The sequence below is a fragment of the Falco rusticolus genome, chromosome 8 (assembly GCF_015220075.1).
Source record: "Falco rusticolus isolate bFalRus1 chromosome 8, bFalRus1.pri, whole genome shotgun sequence".
Classification (NCBI taxonomy): domain Eukaryota; kingdom Metazoa; phylum Chordata; class Aves; order Falconiformes; family Falconidae; genus Falco; species Falco rusticolus.
The window spans coordinates 13,224,518-13,250,836 of NC_051194.1; the positions used below are offsets into that span (position 1 = coordinate 13,224,518).

Sequence of the window (26,319 nt, forward strand, 5' to 3'; positions counted from 1 at the left end):
AAAAGTCTCTTAGCAGTTTTCTTCATTCCAAGGTTTTTCGGCATCAGACGCAGCACGTTCAGCTGGAGAGGCGGCTGTGCGCGCTGAGGGACTGCAGGCAGAACGGGGAACAAGGTCTGCACCTCGGAAAGAAAGCATAACCCAGAGCTCTGACAAGTTTGTCAGGGTTATCTGAAGCAGCTGAAGAGGTTATGTGGCTGTTCTGCCACCCTCATGATGAGGGCAATAAGCTGTGACAGAGAACTGGCCCCCAGGGTGGCACTGATGATGCCTGACACCGTGCCCCCTCCCCAGCTCTTGGCTCAGCTTTGTGGGGCTGGACTGATGGCAACGGCAAAGCAGCAGCTAATGACATGGTTTCTGTGAAGTCAAGGTCAAAATTGGGTTTCCCTGGAGCCAAAACTTGACCTTTTAGTTATAGTGATGATCATTTATAGAGCTCTGCTCTCCTGCTGAAGAACACAAGAACCAGCCAAGTTCTTTGGGCAGTAACGTGGAAAGCAACTGCGAAGGGTGCCTGGTGGTGGGAGCATGCTTCAGCAGGTGCACTGGGGATGGTGGATAAATAATCATCGCCTTCAGTGCCTTCTGACAACAGACAGCTACCCCTCTGGTATTTTTGGAAAATAATGATTCAGACTCTATTCAATCTCAACCTTGATTATGTAGCTGAAAAAAAATCAGGTGTATTAAAGAGCTGGGCAGCAAGTTCTGTTCACAGTTGTCTCATGTACCAATAATTGCAGCGAGTTCCAATCACCAGCTATGTCAAAAGTACTTTATAGATCTTCAGTGTTATTTGGTCAGCTCTCTAAATCCCACCCCCTGTGATCATTATCTTCAAGAGGCTCTTGTCTCCACGTTTATATTTTTACTCATCAGTGCCACTTACAAGTACCTAATCATGCCACATCCTGCCTACAGTTACCTTACTCCTAAAGTAAATAGCTCTGCACTCACCACCTCAAACTGCAATCAAACAAATGAATTAAACATTGCAGCATCAGCCAACAAAGTGGCAAAACACACAAAATTCGTCCTTGGGAAAAGTGGTTTCTGTGCAGGATCACGATGCACACCTATGGCTAAAGAGTTTGAAACTTGGTTTTGTGTTTCTGAGATATATAAGAAAAGAGAACAAACTGCATTCCTCTCTCTATCCCACCTGAATATTTCTGGATTTTAGACTGTTGTTTAGTTGTTGCTGATATCTAGCCGATAATCAGCTGTAACTGTCTAAGACCACATCTCCAACTTGCTGTGCTGGAAGACACCAATAAAGCGCAGACATGTGTATGCATTTCCCTCGCCTTATATTAAAAAAACACTCGAACAACTTACCTCTGTTGAGAACATGACGGATGGCTCTTTATTGACCATTGCAAGCGGCCTGGGATTGCATCTGTTACTCAGCCAGCAGACCTGGTAAGTCAGCTCCTGCTCACCTCTATATGAGATGCCACCTTCAGTTTGTCATGTAGGTATAGCTCTGTATAGCTCAAAGCACCGTCACTTATGCAGTATCATTATTATAATAACAACATAGACTAAAATAGAAAATATGCATCAATTCCACAAAAATACATTCATTTCAGTGTTTTATAGTCCAAATGTACGAAATGTTGAATATCACCAGACAATACATTAAAAAGTGAGATGCCTGTTCTGTTGTGAAGCATTCGCGTTAGAACTAACGGAACTTGTATCTTGATGGTATTATTAAATATGTCTTGAAATAAAAAAGCTAGCTTGGAAATCCAGACAGGTCTAAATAACCCATTTAGTAAACACGTTTCCCCTCTTGCAAATGAATGCATCGGAAGGCTTGCTTTCTTGCTGTAGGTTTGCTTTCATTGGAAAACATTTACCTCTAGGTCCTGCTTCCCAAAGGGATTGACAGTGTCATCTAATTTACCTCATGATCAAAGGAAACTGCCTGCTCACCATCTTTTGAACAGGAGATAGTTCACAACCACTGCTCACCCAGGAGCATAGGAAAGATCACACTGTTTAGCAGTGAATGTAGGTCCTGAACTATGGCAGCATCTGCTCTGGGGGAGGGCTGGTGGCATTATCACCCAGGAGGAGGAGTGTCAGGGGAGAGCTTTGTAAAGCTGGGGAGCCAGCTGGGATGCAGAGGCCAGGTCTTGCCTGATGCTGCCTTTTGTTTCTGGTTGTTTCAGCTTTCTCTTTCCTCAAGGATCAGGGATGCTTTTCCTCTATGTTGCAAATTCTCCAGGTAAATGGATCTATTGGACCATTTTGTTATCATCTACCACACACAGAATTAACAGATTGTAAGTCTAGCTGTAGAATTATTTAAGACAGCCATGCAAATTTGGATTCTTTCTTTCTTTTAACTGAAGTAACTATTTTTAGTTACAGCCTAGAAGCTACTTAGAGAGGGACTGCCTTCCACTTCTTTCATCCCCTGACAATAGCAGGGACTCCATCACTATAGAGCTTTTAGGGACTATTTTGCTGAGATAATAAGCAATCCTTCCTTCATTCCCCTTCTTAAAAGGACCCTCCCTTAACTATATGTCATTTCTGAACCTCAGCCCAACTGTCAGGGCAAAATGTGTGGCAGAACAGTTTTGCAGAAGTTGTGATGAGAAAACATGAAATTAATTTTTGACTTTAAATCCAGAGATGTTACAGATCTTCCAGATTTGCTTAAACATATAACCTGTCTGGCCCTTTTCCATATATGCTCAGTCCCACTCCCCACCCCTATCCCCTCTTTAGATAAATTGTTATTTAGTTTTTATGATAAGCATCCCTACAGCATAGACCACTAGATAGAGGAGTGGCCTCCGAAAATGTGGGTTTGTCACTCATGGATGACAGTAGGAAAAGTGCTCTTCTGCCTCTGCTTCGCTCCTCACAACAGCACAGCAAATCATGACCACATTACATTTATTACTATAAAAACACTTCACATTTTGTAATAAAATTTATAAGAAATTGGCATCTTTAAGTTCAAAGGAAATGGACCGTTTAATGTAAAAACGTGGCTGTGAATCATAAAGGCTTGATCTGGTCCTGTCACCTAATGTCCATTCCCAGCTCGTGAGTAAACAACTGAGCAATCTCACACTCCATTAACAATAATCTCAGCTATGCTTAATTCCCTTCATTTTGTACATCATGCAAAAATTATCTTTCTGAATTGTTTTACAGCTGACAATTAATACTTTAACAATTGCAGTTCTAGGTATGCTTTTGCTCTGCCCGCCAGAAATCCCAGTGGTAGATATGCTACTGAGTTTTGCCTGAGTTGCTTTAAAGTAACATCTTGAAGACTCTACTTACAGTAATTATTATAACACAGAGGTTGAATTAATATGTGCTAAATAGGTTATTAAACAGATCACACATTGTGATAGGTAGTAAATAGCCAAATTAAACAGCTAAATTAATATAGCATGTATAAAAAAGGCTAAAAACCTACTTAAATCAGAACCAGTGACAGATTCGCTAAAGTACAGCTGACTGGAATCTAAAATATAGTTAAGATTTCACCCCACATTGTGAAGAAAAACTTGGGAAGTGGTGTTAACTAGTCAACATTTCTATAAGAAATACCAAAGTCACCTTTCATTGCATTGCAATAGGTAGTGATGATGGTGACATTTTATTTTTTTTTCCTGCATCTTTTTGCCCTGAGATACAGAAAAGGATGAAGGTATTATGCATATTTTGGTCATTCTACACTGTGTATTTTGCAATGTGATTAGTGACCTTCATATATTGCTTGTCAAAATCTCCATTATTGAGATCTCCATCACCTACTGAATGTAACCAGCTGTGGGGAGGAGCATGATTTATACTTGATTGAATGCAGTGACACTACATAATAATCTAAAGAATGGAAGGAAAAAAGGGAATTTCTAGATGAAAAAGCAAGGACAACTTTAGAATTCTAGAACATAAATCCTTGCATTTGACTTGTTATATCTGTCTGTTTTTGTAGGTATGAAGAAGTAGACTCCACTTATCCCTGAGTTATCCTGTCAGTTCTTGTAGTTCAGTGTTTGCATTCTTCTACTTCATAAACTCATTTGTCCTCTTCTTAACAGCATCAGGTCAAAGCACTGCCTGCATAAAAATACTGAGCTTACTGTTCAGGGAAAACAGACAATAGACCTGCTGTTGCTATATGTATAAAGTCCATATATTAAAAACTGGAACATTCTCTAGTCTCTTTCCAATGCTGTTATTCTGCAAATTCCTTTAGGATCAGGAGGTAACATTTTTTCCCAGGCAGAACTGTGATTTTTAAGTTAGTAAGGTCTTTTTAAGACTTTGATAGTAAAAGCTAGAGTGGGATGTGTTGCTCTAAGACTTGCCTTAATATAGAACGGATTCTCTTTCTATTACCTCAATAGCATAATAACATTGAAACATCACCAGTACAATTATTCTCTATTACCATGAAAGAAAAATATTCCTGATGAAAGAAAGTAATTGTACATTTCTCAGCAACTGTGTGATGCTCTTGTAACATTCCTCTAATGAGACAAAACCAGGAAGATCAAGAAGTCATGTCATGACAAACCCAAACTGTATATGCACTTAGGAAAAACTGCATATTAGAGATGTTGCTGCACTACTCCAGATGCCCCTCTCTCCTTTTGCAGTCAGCATCGTGGTTAAGTAGAAATAGACATTTGATTTTCCCTATGGTATCCTTCTCCCCACAGCCTGTGGATCCCATCTCTGAATGTTTCTTCAGAGGGTCACTGCACTCACAGATCGTCGATGGCTTCCATGATTAAAATTGTTAGTGTTATCTTTAATCAGTTTGCCACGGTCCTGTCCAGGAGCTGTTCCCCTGCTGGGTACAAGAGGGTAATGGCTGGAGAAAGGTCCTGCTGAAGAGCTTGTTGCAGTAGTTTCTTCCTCTGCCCACTTATTAAAAAAATAGTAGCCTTCTTCAGGTGTCCACTTCCTGAGAGGATTCACCTCAGAGGCAGCAAGTACCTGACCTGTGTCCCTAGGAGACACAGCTGCTGCTGCTGCATGTAAAAACGGCGACACACATAAATGGCTGCTATTTTGGTCAAGGTCATCATTAGATGCAGGTGATGCTACAGGTGCACCAGAAGTAGTTTGTTTTCTTGATCTCAATTTCTGGATTTCAAGATCCTTTTTGTCTTTAGGGAGTTTATCTAGTTGCTGTGCTTTCAGAATCAGAGATGCTCCGTAAGTTTCTCGTAGAGCAAGAATAAAGAACCTGATGAAAGAGGAAGAGAATGGATTCTTACCAGTGGATTATTTCCATAATCTGCATCACATAACACAAATCCAGTTGCTAATTTTCTTGATCTACAGGCATCTGGTAGACACCTTATACCTGGTAGATGAAAGCTGACTCCTGGATCTTAACGCAACATTTAACTACACACTTATCTTGACCGGCAGAGTCAACAACATGTATATAAATACTGAATAAACGATAATACAACCACTTGATGGATGAACAGTGCAAGAAAGACACAGAAGCTCACCAAGAGATGCAATATTTGAGAAGACTGAGATTATATTTATACTGCCAAAACAGGCTAAAGCAGGGATCTTATTTTGATGGATATAAACCTAGAAATTTAAAAACCTCAGCTTGTGGATTTTCTCAGGAACCAGCAAAGGAAAATGTGTCCTACCTGCCCTTTGTAGGACAGAGAACTTATGTAACTATATACTGTGTGCAGTGAGAGAGCACACGTCCTCTCTCGTCATGTTAGTTTTGTCTGAAAACCAAAGTCTCTTTCAAAGCATCTTTCTATATGATTTGACCTTTACATAGATGGCCTCAATATGCATTTTAAAACAAACGTGGGGACTTTTTGAAATTGCATTAAGAAAGCTCCTGTCTTCACATCCTGCTGCTAAATGTATGCATAAATAAGTATAACAAGATTAAAAAGCTTAACAAACTAGACTATGTACAGAAAGGGAGTCTAAGGCAATGGATTTCAGACCTATCTGCACGAGTAAGAGTGGATAAATACATATTTGCTGCACCTGTGCTCAGGCTGGTCAATCCTGTAGCATCTCAGGTCTGGGAATTGTGCAACTGCTGGTTACAGCTTGGCATCGACGCATAACTACAGAGAGCCCAGGTCAACCTGTGTCTAGCTGGTGTGGATCATCTTGTCCTCTGAATCTTCTGTGCAAGTTGCAGGTTGGTCAGACAGGAGGCCAGAGCAGGGAAAGAGAACTATCTCCCATCCTGTGAACTGCTTTTATTTGCTCCTGCCCTTGCCTTGAGACCTGCAGAGTGTGAGACTTGGTTACCCATCGGGGTGCTGCAGGGCTTCCCAGCAGACCACAACCTGCCTTCCACAGCTGGTTCGTATGGTGAAACCCTCCAAGAGACACGGTGCCTTCCCTTGCCACTGAACGGACACGAAATTCAGATCTCTTCCTCTCAGACTCAGACTCAGCACGAGGTTTTAGTACCTCATGCTGTGTAGTTTGCATCCCAAAACAAGGTTCAGCGGCAGGTTTGAGATGCAGATGCACAGAAGATGCACCGCAAAGTACAGCTGGTGCTTCGAGAACAGCCTGCCCATAGGCAGGGTGCAGGCAGGTCCCCCCGAGTGCCTGCAGCATCTCAGACACACCAGCTAGCACAGAAGGCAGTAGCAAAAGGAAGAGTCGAGAAGAGCAAGGATTTAGCAAAACCTCTAGAAATAAATGGGAATCTTAAGGCTCCAACTGGTTTCTGAAGGAGATCGGGAGCAGACGGTGTGGTGAGATGAACCAACTGAAACTTAAAATTCAGTGCATTTTAACAAAGGGTGGTTTCACCACTGCTGTGATTTGCCGGCACAGCTAAGTTGCAGCGGAAACTAGGGGGTGGATATTCTGTGAACTGAGGACTCTGCAGAAAATAATCTGGGGTACCTACATGGAGGAACAGCAGTCCTCCAACTCTGAAGATTATAAGATACAAATCTTTAAGTTCAGCATCCTGCTGAGGCAACAACTATCTTAACCTTGCTGAATTCCCAAGATGGAGATACAAGTTCTTTAACCACATTCGATGTACCCCTCAGTAGAAAACTCAGGGTCAAAACTGACACTGTGAATGAGGGCTGATCGGAAAACAAAGACCACAGAGGAGTAAAACAGGGTGGAGAAGGATGCCCTGCCTAGAAGACATGAGACCTTACTGAGCTACGTGTTGTTTAGCCTGACCTGAAGTTATATAATGTAACATGAAATCACAAGAGCGTCTCAACTCGCATGTGGAAATAATAAAAATAATTTGAAGAAAAATAGTATCTAGTCTTGAAGGTCCCTTTTTAAACAAAGGCTCAAATTCTAATGCCTTAAAGCACATACAAAATCAGATACTAAAAATATTTTTCCTCATTCTTGCAATACCAGTATGCTGTGCTACTTCATGACAATTAGGATGAGGAGACTAACAAGACAGTCAAAACCATTTCTTTCATTGTCCAAGCACAAATAAAGATTTTAAGTGGTGCAACTCAGACAAACCCTATCTGCTTACAGAATGATTAAGGTATTAAGCACCAAAAGTAGTACGGTTACTATATAATACATGGGAACATAATCATGATTTTTTTCAAACGGTTTTCTTTTTTTTGGCAGCCTATCAGAATAATTATCCCTCTCCAAATACTCTTCAGCCTCGGTTACCTTTAACATACCTGATTTGTTGCACCGAGCAAAACTAAAATTCCAGATGCAGAAAACTGTTTCATGTAGAAACATGTTCTTAAATTTGGTTGAATAATGTAACGTACACTGTACAATAATGTAAGTACACTGTAATGTACTTCATCAAAGAGAATACATTTTGTAACTCTCAAAGCATATATTTCAAAGACTTGCTTTCTTATCTTCATCAGCTAAACAACATTGTGTTTACGATAGTGAGCAATTATGTAGCAGATTTGTACTGGTAAACTTTGAAGCACCGCAGAAAGAAAGATTTTCTTGATGGGAAAACAAAAGCAGTAGATCTGTAGTGACTTATCTAGGGTTATATAACTGAATAAATTAATGGTTCATGAACTGGAAAGTTGAACCCGGGCATCTGATTTCCACTCTTATCACTGATCCCTGTGTAACACATGTGCATGACACATCACATATCTATACACATCATTATTGTTATGTCACTCAAATGCCTATAAATCCACAAAATGAAAATCGAAAGGAAAAGGGTGCAGCATTCAAACCTTGGCAAGAGTGCGATGGCCGGGGTGATAAGACACAGTAAATAGAAGGTGGGGTCTGAAAGCTGTTTCTCCATGATCCAGTAGGGGTTGGTGGGAGGGTTGCAGACCACGCAGGTGGCGTTGTAGATCAGAGAGAAGATGAGGTAAAACACCACACTGCCCATCATCGCCGCCAACTGGAACAGGGTCTGTAAGCAGGATTGCATGAAATGACTGATGCTTTTGAGACCCTGGCTTTGGGTATAAGACAGGAGGATACAAAGACAGGTTGGAAAGAACATATCCAGTAAGTAGTCCATGTTACTGAATAGTGCAGTAGGAGAAATACCTGGAAATTAACTTACAAAACAACAGTGACAGTGAATACAGTTCTTTAAGAAACACATCTGCATAGATAGAAGTACGTAAAAATTGTGTACTGTCCTGTCCAAGGGCACAGTAGAAGCAAATTCTGTTGTCACTCACAGGAAGGTGTTATCCTGAGGCTAATAACCCTAGCACCTCTGAAATCTCAGTGCATCTGTTACTTTTTGTGACCCAGAATTCAGGTAAATGACCCTGAAAGACAATGTCATGCCTACGCAGTATGCTATGTTCACAAAAGAAAAAGTCACGTGAACAGGACAGGTCAAACACATACCCATGTTTTCGTTTCTAGAGCCTGGTGCAAGAGAATGGTCAGGAGGGAGATGGTATTGATGGGGTTTCCAAAGGAAAACACATCTATGTCAGAATCCTCGTATGTCTAGAAAACAGGCAGATAGACTGTGATGAACCCTGACTTTTCAGAAGTGATTTTTTCTGTTTTTTTTCAGGAAGATAGGAGAATGAGAGTATTAATGACCCTGGTTACTTACCATATAGGGGACAAAGAAGCAAACGAGGCTCTGATAGAAGGCATCCAACATTGTAATAACAAAAGTTGACAGCTTGTATATCTGCAGGAGTTCATAGATAACAGTCATTGTAAGGGGACGCGCATCTCTAGTCTGTCCTGCGGACGTAATTGCTGTCTGTTTCTCTTCCATTCAGACTACCATTATAGTTAGCTGGTCTCCCTTCATGAGTAAATGCCTCCTGAGCAGCTGCTACAGACTGAGGGCTTATCTCTGAACAGGCTTTTCCTCTGTGTTAACTACAGACAGACCTTAGGAAGACTAACCAGCCAGCTAAGGGTCTTAAAAGCCAAATGTCTTGAATGCCCCAACCCTCCCCAGAAGACCCCATCTATCAAATTCTTTTTCAAACAAAGCTCTTCCTAGAGCTATAAAATTGGTCAAAAATCCTTTCTGTTAAGGTTCCACTGAAACATCTATTTAGTGCCATTTTAATTTGACTACTTGTCATATTTAAACTTATCTAGTGACCCATGCGTCCACAGCTCCAGTGGAGTGGGAGAAGGCTGGGCTCCTCTTGTTTCAATGCAGACAAAATGTTGAAGCAACAACAATGACCTCTTCAAAATGGTAAGGAACATATATATTTGCATATATGTGAGGTCTAAGAGCTCCTAAGAAAACAGATGGAAAGTCCTACAGAGAACCCTCAAATTCTGCACTCCCTTGCCTGAGTTTTTCAAAACAACATTAAACATGATAAGAATCAGCGGTGTTCATCAGTGCTAAAAATCACAATCCAGGATAATAAAAGTAGGTATTAGGAAAAAAGGAGGAGAGAGAAGAATTCCTTAATACCTTGCAATTTTGTGATTTAAAACTAAGGCCACTTAAATTTTTACTCACAAACATTTTCATAGTTTCCTATTCAAAATTTAGGAATTTAGGAATAACTGCTACTGTACTGTATGTCTGTGCCAAACCAGGTATGTACGTCTGTATATGTGTGCTCCTCGCAAACATACAGAGGTCAGACTGGTTTGCTAAACCTGACAGGCAAACTGAGGTAAAAACATAACATAATCCAGGCGTATTTTCTGAAGATTACCAATAATGACTAGTCAAAGTAAAAGAAGCAAATAAATGAATGAGTTCATGCCTGGAACAGTCTAGACACCAAACTGTGACAAAATCCTTTATGTATTTCTGAACCTGAGAGTAGAAAAAAAAATGTCGGGCTGTTTATTGATTTAAGGGTTTGTGTTTTCTTGTCGGTTTTTGCTGTAGTCTTTTCAATAAACTTTGCTTTGTCAGTAGGTTGAGACTGCGAAGCACCAGATCTGAGCAAAGTTTAGGCAGGGACCATCTAAATTATTTTACCCTCATTCATTACATTTCTCATCGTGTTTTATTTATTTCTCCCAATGTCTTCACTGAGAAATTTTCTCGATATATGGCATGTACATATATACGTACACACACATATTTGCTCCCTCATCTCTTCTTCAGACCAGAAACGCCAAACACAGGACAGATTCACTAGCACATCACTTACTATAACGCAGCACATCGGTACCAGACAGGATCGCTCCATTTATTTAATGGCAGAATAAACTTTCCCATTTACATCTTCCAACCATGACCAAGCACCCAGCCTCACTTCCAAGGAAAAACTTCAAACACATGTTCACCAGTTCTTCTGACAGCTACAATTATACCTTCTTTTAGTGTATGTCAGTAAACTAGAAACCATAAGTGGATCATTTGATTCCAAGGAAGTCTGAATTCTTCTCTTCCTTCCCTCCTCACAAAACCAAAAAACTTGTGGTCCTTTGGCTTATCAAGCAATCAAGACATACCTCTGAATTTTGTCCATTCTTGTACAACTCGGGCAAACCTAGAAGTGTTTCTGCAGAAACATCTCTATCCAGGACTCCAAAGAGAAGAGGGGGCACGGAGGTGAAGAAGAGGTTGAAAAAAATCATCTGCCAGTAATCTATCATAGTGCTGCCTGAGAACCCGCAGAAGAACTGGTACCAGAAGAGCAGGTTGACGTAGCTCTGTGAAGCAGATACAAACAGTACATCCTGTTAGGAGCTGAGCTGTGGCTCCCCACACGTGCAGCAGCACATCCTTCAGGCTGAGGTGATTTCATTTTTCTTTGGGTTGTGGGAACCGTGAAGCTGCACCTTTCCTGTGGCCTCTCCTTTACATCCCCTTCCTTTCCCCACGCCTGCTCCTTACTGTTACAGCTGATCTCAACCTTTTATTTTGCAATGTACAGATGGTCTGTGTCTTACATAGTTCCACCTGTGAGGTTTAGGTAGTACATTGGTTATTGACAGAGTCTCCCAAGGATGCACTATTTTGGTTAAAGGTACCGTCAGGAGACAGCTCTGCACTTTATTCCATAAAGCAGTGTACCTTAAAGGTCTACTTCACACCGATCCACTGTGATACAGCTTTTTCAAAGCCATTAGGTTTCTTTAAGAAAATAGCAGACAATAATGAAGTAAGCTGTTCACAGCTCTGAGCACCAGATTTTAAAATCCTTTTACAAACCAGTTGTCTGTGCGGAATCAAAGGCCTCCTACTCCCTAATGGTGCTGGGGAGATAATAGAGCAGCATCATCTCAGTCTGGAGAACTACTTCGCATTGCAAATAAATATCCTTTGAACTCTAAAAGGATGCCCAATCAAGGAAAAAAAAAAGTTTCCATTTCCACTACAAACTTTAACAGTGATAAGAAGTAATTTTTATTCAAAATTATTACAAAAAATGCAGATACTTTCAATTCTAAGTAGTCTTTCATGCTCAGAGTGTATTTCATGTCAAATGGACTTGTTTGCACAGTCTTGTAGAAACTGTATTACTATCAGCTTTTTCCACTTTACATTATTCTTCAATGCACAGCTCATTTGCATATACATTAAATTTTTAATAAAAATGCCAGATATGACTGCATCATTACTTGCAAGTGGTTCCTATCAAATTAAATGCAAAAATTCAGAGGTTTCACAGGCAACCAATTCTTAGTGCAGAGTCATCTTCTACATTGTAGCACTAATAATCTGCTCTTCCTTATGCAAATTTTATTTTGAGGCTCATGGGTATTATTAATAAAGTTTCTTGAACTACCATATAAAAGTTACTAAGCCTCGAGTCCTTTTCCCTCTGGAATAATGCTATTTCAAAATATATTTAGAACCCATATTTTCTAGAATGCTTTATGCAGCACATTACTAGGAAGGGGGTAGCATACTATAAACTTGCAAAGTGAAGAAACAGGGGTGTAGCTTCATAAAAACTAAGACAATATAGCTTGCAAACACCAAAACGAACACACACACACACACACTCCCAAGCCCTGGATTTAACCCTTGCTAGGATGAAAACTTACAGAATTTTAATAATCTTACCACATTTTTGTAGAAAAAGTAAATCACCATCTTTGCCAGGCGAGCATAACACCAATGTCCATGGACAAGAAGCAGTTTTTTGAGATGCTTAAATCGGGATATTGCAAAGTCACTAGCCATCACAGCCTTTGGTAAAAAGCATAGAAGTAAATTTACAATATATCTTTTCCCCACCCAATATGATGAAATTTGAACACGAACATTGAAATTATTTCTATTATTGAATACTCTAGCAAAAATACACACCTTGGGAAAACAGCTGGAACTTTCTATCTCTGCAAAACTCTCCATCTTAGGAGAATGAGGAAGGGAGATGTGTGGGAAAGGATTTGGGGCTGAAAACACTTGAAAGAGAATCAACAAAACCCGGAAATGCTGTAGCAGAGATGATTCAGAAACCAGGTGCCAACCTAACACTGGACAGGCATCTGCTAATTTTCCAGGCTTATGAGCAAACACACGTTTGCCCATGCATGCTAATTGTTGGCTCAAAACACTTTTTTGGCTGGACCCATAATTATAAACTGAATTTTAATTTATGACAGTAATGATACCAACTTGCATTTTTAACTTACGAAGCAGCAAGAGACTGCATGACGAAAGAGGAAAGGAAATAAATTGAAGGGATACCTGCATGCCTTCTTGGCCAGATATTCCAATTCCAACATCAGCTGCTTGAATCATACTTACATCATTTGCACCATCACCTGGAATGGGAAGATGGGAGGGAATGAGAAAGGTGCAAGAAAGGGTGCTTAATACAAAATGCCTGTATCAGTACAAGGAAAAGAACCCCTAGCCTTGCTAATGATATTCTACATTGCATCTTAACTAAGGTAACTGATGCTGAGCATCAAGCAATCATGAACTCTAGGCTCTGATCTTGGTTGGAACATTCTCCTTTACAGGAGATCTAGATCCACCAGGGCTAAGGTCGACATTGGGACCAGCTGGGTGGTGGCACAGACACCCTGACACCATCTACGTCTGCCTTGTTATGTATATTTCTGCTTGGTGAACTCCATATGCTCAGCAACATGCTTTGCAGTGCCCTACTTCACTGAACTCTCCAAATTATATGATACATTTGATTGCAGCTGACAACGTAACAAGCCCGTTTCAGGAGTTATTCTGCTCATTTCAACTTGCAGCAATATATTACATACATAAACAAATGTCCATGGAAAGAACAGCCATGGTTGCTGCCTGCAATGCAGAGACTGTGAATTAGGTTAGCTGGTAAAGCAAAATAAATGAAGCAGGAGGCTGAAAGCTTATGTTTTGAACTCCAAGGCAAAGCAAGAAATTTTAAAATACATCAGACACTTCCTTTTCTGTTTGGCCCACGGAGGTGTATTTTTTAGTTTTAAGTCATAAAAATCAATTCTGCAAGGATTTCAGGGGGATCACTTGCCAAAAGTAGAGCAGGAAACTCAGAGCATTTCACATTATTTGGAGGTAAAAACCAAACAACTCAGTGCTTAATACCACTCTGGGGATACCTCCATTTTCACCAGTTGGGAAAGTCTGACAGTAAAAGGCCTTTTTGGAAAGACAAACCAGTGACTAGTGTTGACTGCTTTCCATGCCCAAAGCACGGGGATTCTGGAGGGAATGTGTATACATGCTTGTACTGGTGTGCATGAAAGGGACTGCTGGGGGGTTCTGAGTGTTGGGTGCCTTCATTTTGTTTAAATGTTGGGTGCCAGATTTGCTCAGTGAAAGCTGAAGAAAGGACTTCCATATGTTTTTTGATCAGGAAGATTATACAATATATTGTACAATATAGTCCACGCATTTCCATGACTCATAAAGAAAGGACCTGTTTCAGAACAGTGCGGTTCAGGGTGGGGGTACCTATCGACAGGGTCATCACTCCGAGCTGCCTCCGGACGAGCTTGACCACCATGCTCTTCTGCAGCGGGGTGGACCGGCAGCACAGCACCGAGCGGCAGTGCTTCGTCAGCGCCAGGAACTTCTTCTCCAGCCCCCCCTGGAAGATGACGTTCAGCGTCCGTCCGTCAACCACCAGTCCAAACTCAGGGCTGGGGGCCTCCTGGGCTGAGAAAGATGCTGGGATAATGCCAAAAAGTTTCCTCTGTGGTTTTTCAGCCTCGTAATTCTTCCTCACCTCTTCCAAGGTTAAATTCAAGAGAGATTCGCAAGTTTCCTGTGAGAAAACAGAAGTGGTTCTAGAAATAGTTATCTCCATCTCCCTTTACAGCACAGCACCTTACAAAGTCTGTGTTTGTATGATCGTGCCGGTGGGTTATAAGCCTATCAGATAAACATTAGGGAAAACTGACTGAGAAACACACTAAATCATCAGACTGGAGATTATGCCAATGGCGTCATCAAATCCTTTGGTGAAAACACTGCACATCTTATCAGCTAGTTAGCTGTAGTAAGGAATGATTTTAAAAGAAAAGAAAAGAAAATAATCTTCACATCAGGAGGACATATTTGTAATTTGTGATGCTGAGAGTTCAGAAATTTAGAAAAAAATTGCTTTCTATTCTAAAGGAGATTAAAAAAAATCTGGTTCTGATATGAATGATGTGAGATACTACAGCATTTTCTTCCCTCAGAAATAAACTGCAGTAGAGAAACAAGACATTCAGATTTTCAAAATCACCCAGTAACTTTTACAGTTTGGCTTTTTCTAGGTCACAAATCAGGTGTGTGTCACTGGAACTAAAGAAATAAAACTTTGTATTGCCCAGCAATGTGCCTCAAACTCAGCCCCTGTCTTTCTCTCTTATCAAACCTGCTTCCTTTTGGACCGAATTCACCTCTTCGATGCAAACAACCAGAAGTGACTTAGTATCAAACACAAACAGATTTAAGGGGTGCACTTTTACCTCTCCCATACAGGTCTCCTAAACTGGCACACCACTACCAGATAAACCCCAGAATGATCTAAAAGTTGTTTTGCTTCCTGTTAATGCTAAAAGTCCTCCTTCTGTGGCATGACACTGAATACCTGAGGAGCTAATCACTCCCTTTTCTACCTTTTCTGTCAGCTTTATTGAGTGATGATTCAGTTCTAAAATGTTATTTTCACTTTATGTTGCATAAGGTACATGTGTAGGATGTTTGCAAGATTTAAATTACACTGAAGTGGGAGGTTCTGGAATCAAATGTACCTCTGATATCTAATAAAAAGCTGCATCTAGACTGCACACTCAAAACCTCTAAAAAGTGTTGAAGAAGCATCGGCTTTCTGTGAACAAACCAAAAATCGTAGCGGAAATTCTTGGTTTGCCTTGGCTTGCCTTTGTAAATGAATCCTCCAAACTCTCTTTGTTCTGCTTCTGCCTGGAAGATACTTAATTTTCAGTGTCTGAATGAGCTGTTGGACTCAGGGGGCAAACCGAGTCCCTTCCCACTGAAGGCAGTTCAAGGGTTAACTTTGGCAAAATTAATGGGTTAAATGCTTTGTATGCATTATTTTTTTCCCCCCAACTGCTGCCATTGGGAGACTGCTAGAACCAGTGTCCTCGGCTGCATTTTGAAAGGGAGGGAACTAAATCTTATTGTGGAGCGACTCCAGTGCCCCCTGGACCACACGTGTTCACACAAGCGCCCATACGTGCGCAGCTGGCACCTGGGCCTATGGAGGGCCGTATAGGGTGCTATAGGTGAGTGCATGTGCCTGTGTTTCCTGGAGCTGGGGTGGTCCTGCCTGCAGCATCACTTCTCTGACAGAAACCATCTTCTAATTTCCATCCTAAATGTATTCATTCTGCCTTCCGTTAAAGCAGATATGCGTATCAAATGAAATTACACATTGAAGCAAGGAATGTATTCCATGCCAAATTCCATATCATCTTTGCGTGTTTCCCTATTTCCATGACATTAAAAGAGACAGACATTTGCATAGGATTTTATTCTTGTTTGGAGAACTACTAACTGCAGACAAAAGCAGCTAGAAAGTAGGCCATCTAACTGCTCTATACAAATTGCCTATCACAAGAAAAACAGTCTGTACTTTAACTATGCTTAATTAATCCTCACAATAGCTTTATAGGGAAAGGCAAGCTTGTATCAGTAAACCCTCTTCTGTGGGGAGAAAAACCGAGGCAACTGAGATCAGTGCCTTGCCCACTCACAGGAAGAACCTGCATCCCCACCTCATCTTCCTGTCCATCCCGGGCAGGGCTTGTCTCATGATAACTGCTGGTATGGCTGAGCAGGGGTCACCAGCGTACGCCTGATGAAAGGGACAGGGCAGCACGCTGGGAAGGGGCAGTGGCTGCAGCCTGGGGCACCGCGGGGGCATCCAGGGCTGCTCAGGAAGGAAGAGCTCACTAGCAAGAAAACGACAAAGGGCATCACAGCTGGCATTTTGGACCCTGCTTCTGGGCTTTAGAAATGATCAGGGCTGACTTCTCCTTAGCAAACAGGTCTGGTTTCACCATGATGCCTGAACTTGCTTTTCCCTAAATCCACCTCAGAAAGCCATCTGTCCCACCAGGATGCCCGGAGGGGCAAATCCTAGGCTGTGCACAGTGGTGGCCATTCTGTGTCCTGAAAGCGAGGCGTGGTTTTCCTGGTACCCTACTTATGTTGCTTCACAACCTGCAAAAGCCAAGGTTGCTTTTCTGAAGCCTTTTATTTTCACCATCCTTAATGGCACTTACCCTCTTTGAAAGGTAGGACTCTATTTTCTCTCTGTACAGATGGTTTCAGGAATAGCCATAGATTGCACCACAGATTGTTCCCTGTATTTTAGTGAGTCACAGGAGCTGACAGACACGCCCTTGAAGCGATTATCCTCATTTTGGAGTAAGTTTGCTTTGCCTACTGCCTGACCTTCTATTGCCCACGGAAATTCAGGGAATATCTGTACACATCCACAACTACGTGCACCACCACGGAATGTCAAGAAAGTGACTGTGTTTTTAACTGGCTCACAAGAACTATATTTAGGTTTCCAAGAAGGTAAAATGCTGCTTACACAAAAAGATACTGGATTAAATTGTTCACTAATAAATAATTAAGTCTAATCCTATTAGGGGACATGCAACTAGGAAGTTCTTAATTCAATTAAATCTACACCTGCATAATTTTTCCAGACGGACTCATACAGCACTTTCCAAATGTCTTTCTACAGATATCAACTAGGTTTAAAATCTCATTCTAACTGAAATTTCCATTGCAAGGTGAAAAGCTAGATATCAATATTATTAAGGAATCAGGCACTTAAACTGCATATTACCTTCTTTCTAAAGCTCACTATTCAGGTAATTTTTTGAAAGAATATTTTCATTTGGAAAAATCATTGTATTTTAATTGAACAAAACTCTATATAACTGTCTTGTGTTTTAATTCATCCTGATATATGTGGTCTAAAGAGTTCCTGGCCTAACGTTGCTACGTGGGTTTTTCGTTGGTTGTTTTGTGTTGAACGCAGCCTAAAGCAAAACAATGTCAAGCTGCAAGACACGAAGAAAGGAGAAATTGCGAATTCTGTGCTTCTCTCTGTACTCACCTTATTTTCGGTGTTAATGGTGAAGACGGTGTCTCTCTGGTTCAGGAGTTTACAGGAATATGCAATGTTAACTGCTGTTTCCTGCTTGTCTCCTGTCAGCACCCAGACTTGTATCCCGGCTTCGCGAAGTGCAGCAATAGTGTCAGGCACTCCATCCTGCAGGCGATCTTCAATCCCTGTTGCTCCTGGGGAAACAGGAAAAGGAGTAGCGCATGAGTTTTCTTTCCTTTTGGAAGTCATGTTGCTATTTTCTTTTTTCAGAATTTTGACTCCCAGTTGTGACCCTGAACTTATCAAGAGCTGAGCCAAGGCATTGCCCAGCAAATAAACACACAGGCACAAGATCTGCATTAGGATTAAGATCTGAATATGTCAGCAATCAAGTTCTAGCTCTTCATTTTACTCATAGCTAGAACGATACCTTACATTGCTTCTTAATAATCCAAAATTGCAATGTACTGGCAGAGGAATTATACCATACGCATTTTTAAAATACTGCATTAAGACCCTTTAAAACAACCAGAAAAGATGGACTGTGACTATTTAATGAATGCTATCCCTGTTGTCAAGTTAGACACTTCACCCATCAAAGGGAGAAGAAAGGGTACAGCAAGTTTTCTTTTTGAAAATGTGCAAACTTTGAAGCAGATGCCAACACTCATCCTGATGGTAAATCACCCTCTGAACGTTGCAATACTCCTTACCTCTTCCACTAGAGGTCAGCTTGAAGATGCTGTAGCTGTGATACATTAAAAATAGGTATTGATTTAAGCTAAAAGAACACTTTTTGTGAAATAAAGTATGAAAGCACACAGACCCTTAAGAGCTGGCAAAGATAACAGATTCTGACAGATCTACATTACCTTTTATGTGGTTCTGCTTATGGCATATACTGTTATTACTCTAATTTTTAAATCAGTGCAGAGATTATGAGAAGCCATAATGCTAATAGCTTGCAATCACAGAAATTCAGGATAACGAAGTATGGGCATAGATTTTATTCACAGAAAGATGAGACTGAGACAACTCTGAAAATCAAATTCCTAAGGAACAAAATGTTTGGAAACAAGATAGAAAAGAAAGCTCTGCAGTGTTCCATAGTTTAACAGAATAGTGTTGCTAGATATGACAGTGATGGATGATGCACAAGTGCCAATGCACGGAACTTTTAACGTGAAATATCCTTTAACAAAGTGCAGCAAGCAAACATGACAATACAACAAGAGCAGGAATTCACTAGCAAAAGTGCTTGTGTGTTCAAGTTACCATTTTTTATAATACAGTTTAATTAACAAAATGCCCTTGGAATTTGTGCTCAAATGTGACGTTAATTTACAGTATTTTATAGGTCTGTCTAAGGACACAGACACATGATGGAATTATGGGAACTTCATTATCGACCATGTTAGCTGAGCCACAGTAACAGCTGATGTACACATTCTTTGCTCCGGCCACATGACAGTTTCAGCACACTTTTTTAAAAGTTACTTTTTACTTTTTTTTTTTTTTTTAACTTTTACTTTTTTAAAGTTACTGCTATTCAAAATGCATGAGAACTTGCTTAAACACTGTCATTGGACTGTATACCCTAGCCCTGAGATTTCCAAACCTCAAAGGAAGACTTTTGATATAAATTAGTATAAGCTGTTGTCTGATTGCCAAGAATATCACAGGAGAGCAAGTGATACTTCATGCAATGACAATTCGTATTTTTAGCTACCCAGCAAGGTGAGTTTGGTCTCCAGATGCTGCGTTGTCTCCATTAACAGCTCATCTCTGTTGTCGATTGCAGCTTCTGCCTCCCGACGAAAATTGGCCCATTTTTGAAACTCATCTTCATTCAAGACCTGCATAACACAGTTTAAACAGAGCTCATTTTTAAATTTAAATAAGAGAAGAATCCTAACATTCTGGATCACAGAGACTTAACTCCTATCCAGGCTAGTAAAGTAGTGTGTCATTTTAAAGTAACACAAACTTTTCCAAGAGAAGACTGCAACAACTAGTAATAATGAGAAAAATAGACGTGCCTTCCTGTTTGTATAAATGGCCTGTAGCTGAGACTTAAAACCACGACCTAGAGAAACTCTTGACCACACAGCCCTTAGCTGGGACTCTGACTTCAAACACGCCATTCCTGAAGGTTGCTCTGCATTTCTCCAGAGCTTCAATATGATCTATTTGTTGCCCATAGACAACTTCTGTATTAAAGTATCAGGCTAAGATGTACTAAACCAGGCTGAGGACAAGATTTTTGAAAGCTGAATGCCAAGCAAAACAGAAGAAGGTTGGCTCCTCTGTGGTTTTTTTTTATTTCTTGCATGGAATCACTCTAGGGAAGGTCAGCTAGAGTTACCATAAGAGAAACAGAAATGAATGTTTTGAGGCTGAACAAAAATCCATCATCTGCTCGCACTGAGGAAAAGAAGGGGAAAAGAGACTGCAGAGCAATCAAATAGAGGGACAAAAAGATGCGCTCTGTCTGGCTTGTTCTCTGAGGCAGAAAGAATTATAACCATTACATGTTTCTAATAAATCTATTGACATGTACAGAGCACAGCTGTAAACAATATTAGGCTAATGCCCTCCTACCTTCTTAGCTATGCACAGAGTTCTTAGGCCATCACGGGCATAGCAGTCCAGATGCTTCTGTGTTTTTTCTTTTATTCTTTTCATTCTCTTCTCTGCATAAATGTCATCTGTGAAATGCAGGGAAAAGATTCTGTATTTTAAGCACAGATCATTGCAGACCTAATGGTCTAAGGTTAAAAAAAGAGTGGGCATTAGATAAAACTGGATTCCTGTATAATAAAAATTCCTTTAAAAGTTCAAAGGCTGTGCATAAACTGAAAGCTTGTTAAAAGTCCTTGTTTCCTTTAAGTTAACATTACTTGGAGGTTTTTTTTTTTGTTTGTTTGTTAAAGTTATAGTACTCTTGCTGACAAGCTGAAATACTGTGGTCCAGCCTTTATGACAGTATTATTGCAGGGTACACAATCCACATGGATTAGTGCTGTCAGTGAATTTTAATAAGCCCATTCCGTATTCTAAACACTACCCAGGTTAAATAAATACCTTAGTTCTGATCTGCAAGGGTAACACTAGAGAAAACTCACTCTCCTTTTTATACTTCTAATGCCTAGATATGCTATTTCGTGCAGAAAAGACCACCGCAAACTTCTTGCGCTTCTTTGCAGGAGACATATCAGAAATAGCTCAATGACTAACTACCTTTGGCAGAGTCTTCCAGCAAGTCCATTATAACAGAGTCAGCTCCTTTTGTGTAGACAACAATCTCCTTGGTTAGAGGGTGTCTCACCACTACAGACATCCTTTTCCTCACTGAATCAAATCCCAAAGTGTAGAGAATATCGAAAGTCAGGAGCGTGCCTTGTGGCAATCGTACGGTCACCTGTTCGGGAGTTCGGGACACTAAAGTAAAACTATATGCCTGGGCAGCGTAGACAAGCGCTGCCTCGTCTGGGCTCTCAGCCTCATAACAAAAGTCTGTCGGCAAAGAACTGCTAGTCATAGATTGAAAAACCTCATCCAAGGAAGCGCTCCCAGTATCTGTGCTGCCTTTGCCCTGTAGCTCGCTGCCTCTGCTGCTGGCACAGCAGTTGTCATCATTGTCACAGCAACCCAAGGCAGCCAGATGTTCCTCAGCGTTCTTCGCACTGAAGCTAGTGCCTAGGTCTGAACTAGACTGAGATGATGAAAAAGACTGACTAAGGCTTGCTAATTTTAGCCGTTGAAATATCTGATGAATCTTCTCCAGGGTGATTCCCGACTGTTTTATTGGTGGTGGGATTGTGACCTGGAAATATGAGAAAACCCATGGTTAAAAATAAATAAATGTGAGCTACTAGCTACTTTTTAAAATTTCAGTGTGTTTTTCTGTATCTAAATGAATATAACTAGAAAAGCAACTTTTTATTTTTCCCTATTTGACTGTGGTAGGGGAATTCAGTAGAGGAGTCATAGGTAAGTTGGCACCCAAATTTGATGCTGATTTGTATCTCTACCTCTGAACCAGAGATGGAAACAAGCCCCTTGTAGTTCCGTCAATGGCCTGGGAGGTCAGAGAAAACACAGTTTGTTCAACATATTTCTTACAGTATATATAAACTCGAAAAGAAAAAAATGTAAACACTGTGGTAGCCATAGCTATTCTCAGAATAGCTTAGAATATCCTTAAAAAGGATATACACAGACAGGAAAACAGCAGATATTGCACAAAAGGTAAAAGAGCTAGAGGAGAACTCCCAAACAAACTATTTTTCACCATTTCAGGTTTCACCAAACGCTGCTCTACGTTGCTAAGTGGAAGCATAATCAGTTTTCCTCATAGACTTAGATTACCCTTTGTCTTGGCTCGGTAGCTGTGGAGACCAGGACCGTGTTGCAGATGGCAAGGGCGAGAAAAAAGTCAGTAAAGGACGTGGAAGTCTTCATATGTATAAACGGAGAAAGGTTTTCAGTCTGGAGTGCAGCTTCTCTCACTCGTCTTAGCAGCCTGCTATCGGGAGTCACATCCTTTTCCTGGAAAAGAAATGACTTCATGAGCATTATTCCCATTTACCCTTGTCCTCAAGGAAGAACTCTCAACTTGTTAGCAACTTCTTGCCTTTTGCTGAATTTACACCTAGAATTATGTAAGGTAAATACCTTTTGTACTTAAAATCGAGGGAAAAAAGAGAAATTTCTAAAAGCTGCCTGACTAGATAATTAGAAAGAGATGCATCTTGAAACAGAAGATGATTTCAGAATTATATTTCTTTGGAGATCTACCAGAAATCAAGAATAATCTATACTGTGTCCCCCAACTTTGAAACTGCTGACTACTGAATTAAAGGGCATTTTAGATGGAACTGGATTTGGGCTCTCCCCTTTCAGTGTGGGAGCTGATGGTTATTTCAACAGAGAATGTATTGTACTTAAGGCTTAGTTACAGCAGTATCATGTTTTTTTCCCCGAGTCATTCTGCTCTGCACTCAGAAAGAGAAGCTGTCTCAAACTATTCTTCCTCAGTTTTTACAATAAATAAATAAATACATACATACCTCATTTGTTCCTGAAATGTTATTGTAATTTTACTACCACACTCTTTCTAATCAAGCCTGAATTTGCAAGCCAAACTACTTAACGATGTCACTTACCTACAGTTTAATTTGATGTAGGGCTATGGGAGTATTACTTTTAATGGAAATTTCTTGTTAGGAAAGCCTGGTTTGGATTTAATTCAGGGCGATATTTAATAAGAACTCTCAAATTTAAAAGACACCTTCCTGTGAGCCAACACATTTCAATACCTTCTTTATGGCACTGTAAGAGTGATTTAGCTGCTTTCTAGTTCATCTCAGCTATTGCCCTCTCCTCCTCCAACCTGGCACAGTTCTCCTAAGTTCCCTAAATATGCAGCAGAAGTCAAGCATCCACCTTCACGGCTCTGTTGTGCTGAGCTGAATATGTTGCATTGTAACTCCTGCTTGCTAAAGTGAATAGCAGTACTTAAATCATCCTCATAATTGCAAATAAATCTACTGCTCATTTTTCAGCAGTCCGAAGACAGAACAAGGTTTTGCAGTTTCTCTGCTGTCGAGGCTCTGGCTTCTCTGGTTCAGCCTTTTCATGCCTTTTTATTTCACGTATGGGGAAATGTTTGAAGTATAGGTGCGGTCCTCTCTTTAGCAAACTGATACATACTGAGAATAAGCTGGATTTTCTGCTTATCTTCTCAGGTCTCTTAAACTCAGAGGCTGAAAAGTTAAAGCTGTCGTTCTTTAGAAATGCTTTCACAATATTGCACTGCAGCAGACAGTTCCTGTGGGTACCGGTGTCTGCTGCCAGTACTGTGCTTTGTACGTGTAACAATCCCAAACAGCTCAACTGGACAGTTCTGACGAGGAACACGTGCACACACAGTTGTCAAAACAGTTATGTTGGGAATTATGATAAAGCCAAAACACGAAAGATTAGACACTCACCATTTGCCCAACTATTGATATAATTTCCTCATGCACCGGCACAATTAGAATGAATCCCATGAACCACAAATTATTACACACGGATCTCAGCCTCTCCTATCCATCATCATCCCACCCAATTTCTTTCCACAGAATAAGAGAATTGTTTAAGTTGGAAAAGACCTTTAAGATCATCTGACACTAGTTCATGACAAAAATGACAATGCACTAATGGATATTCCACTGCAGCAGAAACTTTCTGGACTCAAAAGTTTCCTCTGAAAAAACAGAAAATTGTCACGTCAATTGTGGCCTCAGAGACAAGTTTTAAAAACAAAAGAATAAAAAAATCCATATTTATCAGAAAAGTTTTTTCTCACTTTTTCACGTTTTATGGAATTTCAGGAGATCAAAAAAATTCAGAGAAACAAGTCTGCTCATTGAGCAACCTGAACATATACAAAACCAAACAAAAAGAAAATTAAACAGCACTAATGATGATGATCAGTTAAATTTACCACCTTTTCAATGTTAGCAATGTTGTTAGTGAAAATGCTGATGTTATAAAATGGTTAGTGTCATTCAGTTTTTAAGATTTCTTCATTAATTTGATAGCATTTCTTCTTGATGGCACTAAAACCTAATGACAGTAGGATAACTGAAATCTTCACAAAATTATAATAGAAAAGTGCTATTGGAATTATTAAATCCAGAAGGAAATGTGCTGTCATGATAAGAACTCTTAAAGATAGACAAAGTAAATGTTTATTCTCTGTCTTGTTCCAAATTTGCTTATCATATTTTTCATACTCATTTTGATTTCCCTTAAGTCCTTCTGTCAACCATAGCTCTGTTTTTTTATAATACATGATTTTATTTTTCCCTCTGAGAAGCTGCAGCAGCCATAAGGAAGCAGAATAATAAAGTATACTGGCATTGGCTCCTTCTGAGTTAGACAAAGAAACCAGTGAGTTGGCCAATGACACCTTTGAGGTTCTAAAATGAGATTGTGTCCTCTAGCTGGGCTAAGGCTGTCTCTCTGGAGAGCAAGACAGGCAGGATGAAAATCAGTTTCTGTTTCCACAGAAGCTGTGACAGAACAGGTAACTCCATTCTTTTTCCAGTTGCATTAGATACTTTAGATATGGACATGTCCATGACCAGTGGATATTTTCTACCTGGACTTCAGTATGGGCTTTGAAAGCGTCCCGATAAGACCCTCATAACCAAGCTGTTGATGTTCGGGCTGGGTAAGCAGGCAGTGAGGTGGACTGAAAACTGGCTGAATGGCCAGACCCAGGGGGTGGTGATCGGCAGCACAAAGTCTAGTTGGAGGCCAGTGACAAGTGGTGTAACCCAAGTATCAGTACTGGGTCCAGTCCTGTTTAACATTAGAGGAGTGCCTGACACATCAGACGGTTGGCGCTGTCCAGAGGGACCTCAACAAGCTGGAGAAATGGGCTGACAGAAACCTTATGAAGTTCGACAAGGAGAAGTACAAAGTCCTGCACCGGGGAAGAATAACTCCAAACACCGATACATGCTGAGGACTACCCAGCTTGAAAGCAGCTTGGTAGAAAAGGACCTGGGGGTCCTGGTGGACACTGAGTTGAACATGAGCCAGCAGCGTGCCCTTGCAGCTGAGGGCTAATGGTATCCTTGGGCTGCATTAGACAAAGCATTGCCAGAAGGTCAAGGGAGGTGAACCTACCCCTCTACTCAGCACTGGTGAGACCACACCTGCAGTACTGCGCTCAGTTCTGGTCTTCCGGGTACCAAAGGAGGAGTCCAAAAAAGGGTCACAAATATGATCAAGGTACTGGAGCATCTCTCATATGAGGGAAGGCTGAGGGCGCCACAACTGTTCAGCTCAGAGAAGAGAAGGTTGAAGGAGAATGTCATAAATTTATATAAGTACCTGAAGGGACATGCTAAAAGGATGGACCAGGCTCTTTCAGTGGTGCCCAGTGACAGGACAAGCGACAACAGGCACAAACTGAAACACAGGAAGTTCCATCTGAACATCAGGAAACTCTTACTGCGAGAGTGGCCGAGCACTGGCCCAGGTTGCCCAGAGAGGCTATGAAGCTTCCATCCTTGGAGATATTAAAAAATCATCTGAACCTGATCCTGGGCAACTGGCTGCTGGTGAGCAGGGGGGTTGGACCAGGTGACCTCTGGAGGTCCCTTTCCCTCTCAACCTTTCTGTAATTCTGGGATGTCTGTCTACCTCCAGATTTCTCATAAATGTTTATGAAATGAATACATCAGTCACTGTGTTTCTCTCTCTCAGACATCCTAGGAGATTTCTGAAGCAATGACTACACCATTCTCCTTTCCTTTCCATTCCACATAAACCCTAAGGTGTACACAGACATTGCACG

At 40.7% G+C, this 26,319-nt stretch overlaps 1 protein-coding gene across 1 annotated transcript in view; it reads right to left on the minus strand.

Moving 5' to 3' along the window:
• Positions 1-1,341: 1,341 nt before the first annotated feature.
• ATP10B (ATPase phospholipid transporting 10B (putative)) overlaps positions 1,342-26,319 on the minus strand; it is a 62,091-nt gene continuing 37,113 nt past the window's right edge. Inside the window, exons 11-23 of the mRNA XM_037398622.1 lie at positions 22,332-22,511; positions 21,201-21,786; positions 20,562-20,668; positions 19,690-19,816; positions 17,970-18,154; positions 14,333-14,645; positions 13,106-13,182; positions 12,476-12,601; positions 10,915-11,115; positions 9,077-9,157; positions 8,860-8,964; positions 8,220-8,407; positions 1,342-5,239 (exon numbers count right to left, since the gene is read on the minus strand). Of these exons, the coding sequence (XP_037254519.1) occupies positions 4,735-5,239; positions 8,220-8,407; positions 8,860-8,964; positions 9,077-9,157; positions 10,915-11,115; positions 12,476-12,601; positions 13,106-13,182; positions 14,333-14,645; positions 17,970-18,154; positions 19,690-19,816; positions 20,562-20,668; positions 21,201-21,786; positions 22,332-22,511 (2,781 nt within the window). The 3' untranslated portion in view covers positions 1,342-4,734. The remainder of the gene's footprint in view (positions 5,240-8,219; positions 8,408-8,859; positions 8,965-9,076; positions 9,158-10,914; positions 11,116-12,475; positions 12,602-13,105; positions 13,183-14,332; positions 14,646-17,969; positions 18,155-19,689; positions 19,817-20,561; positions 20,669-21,200; positions 21,787-22,331; positions 22,512-26,319) is intronic.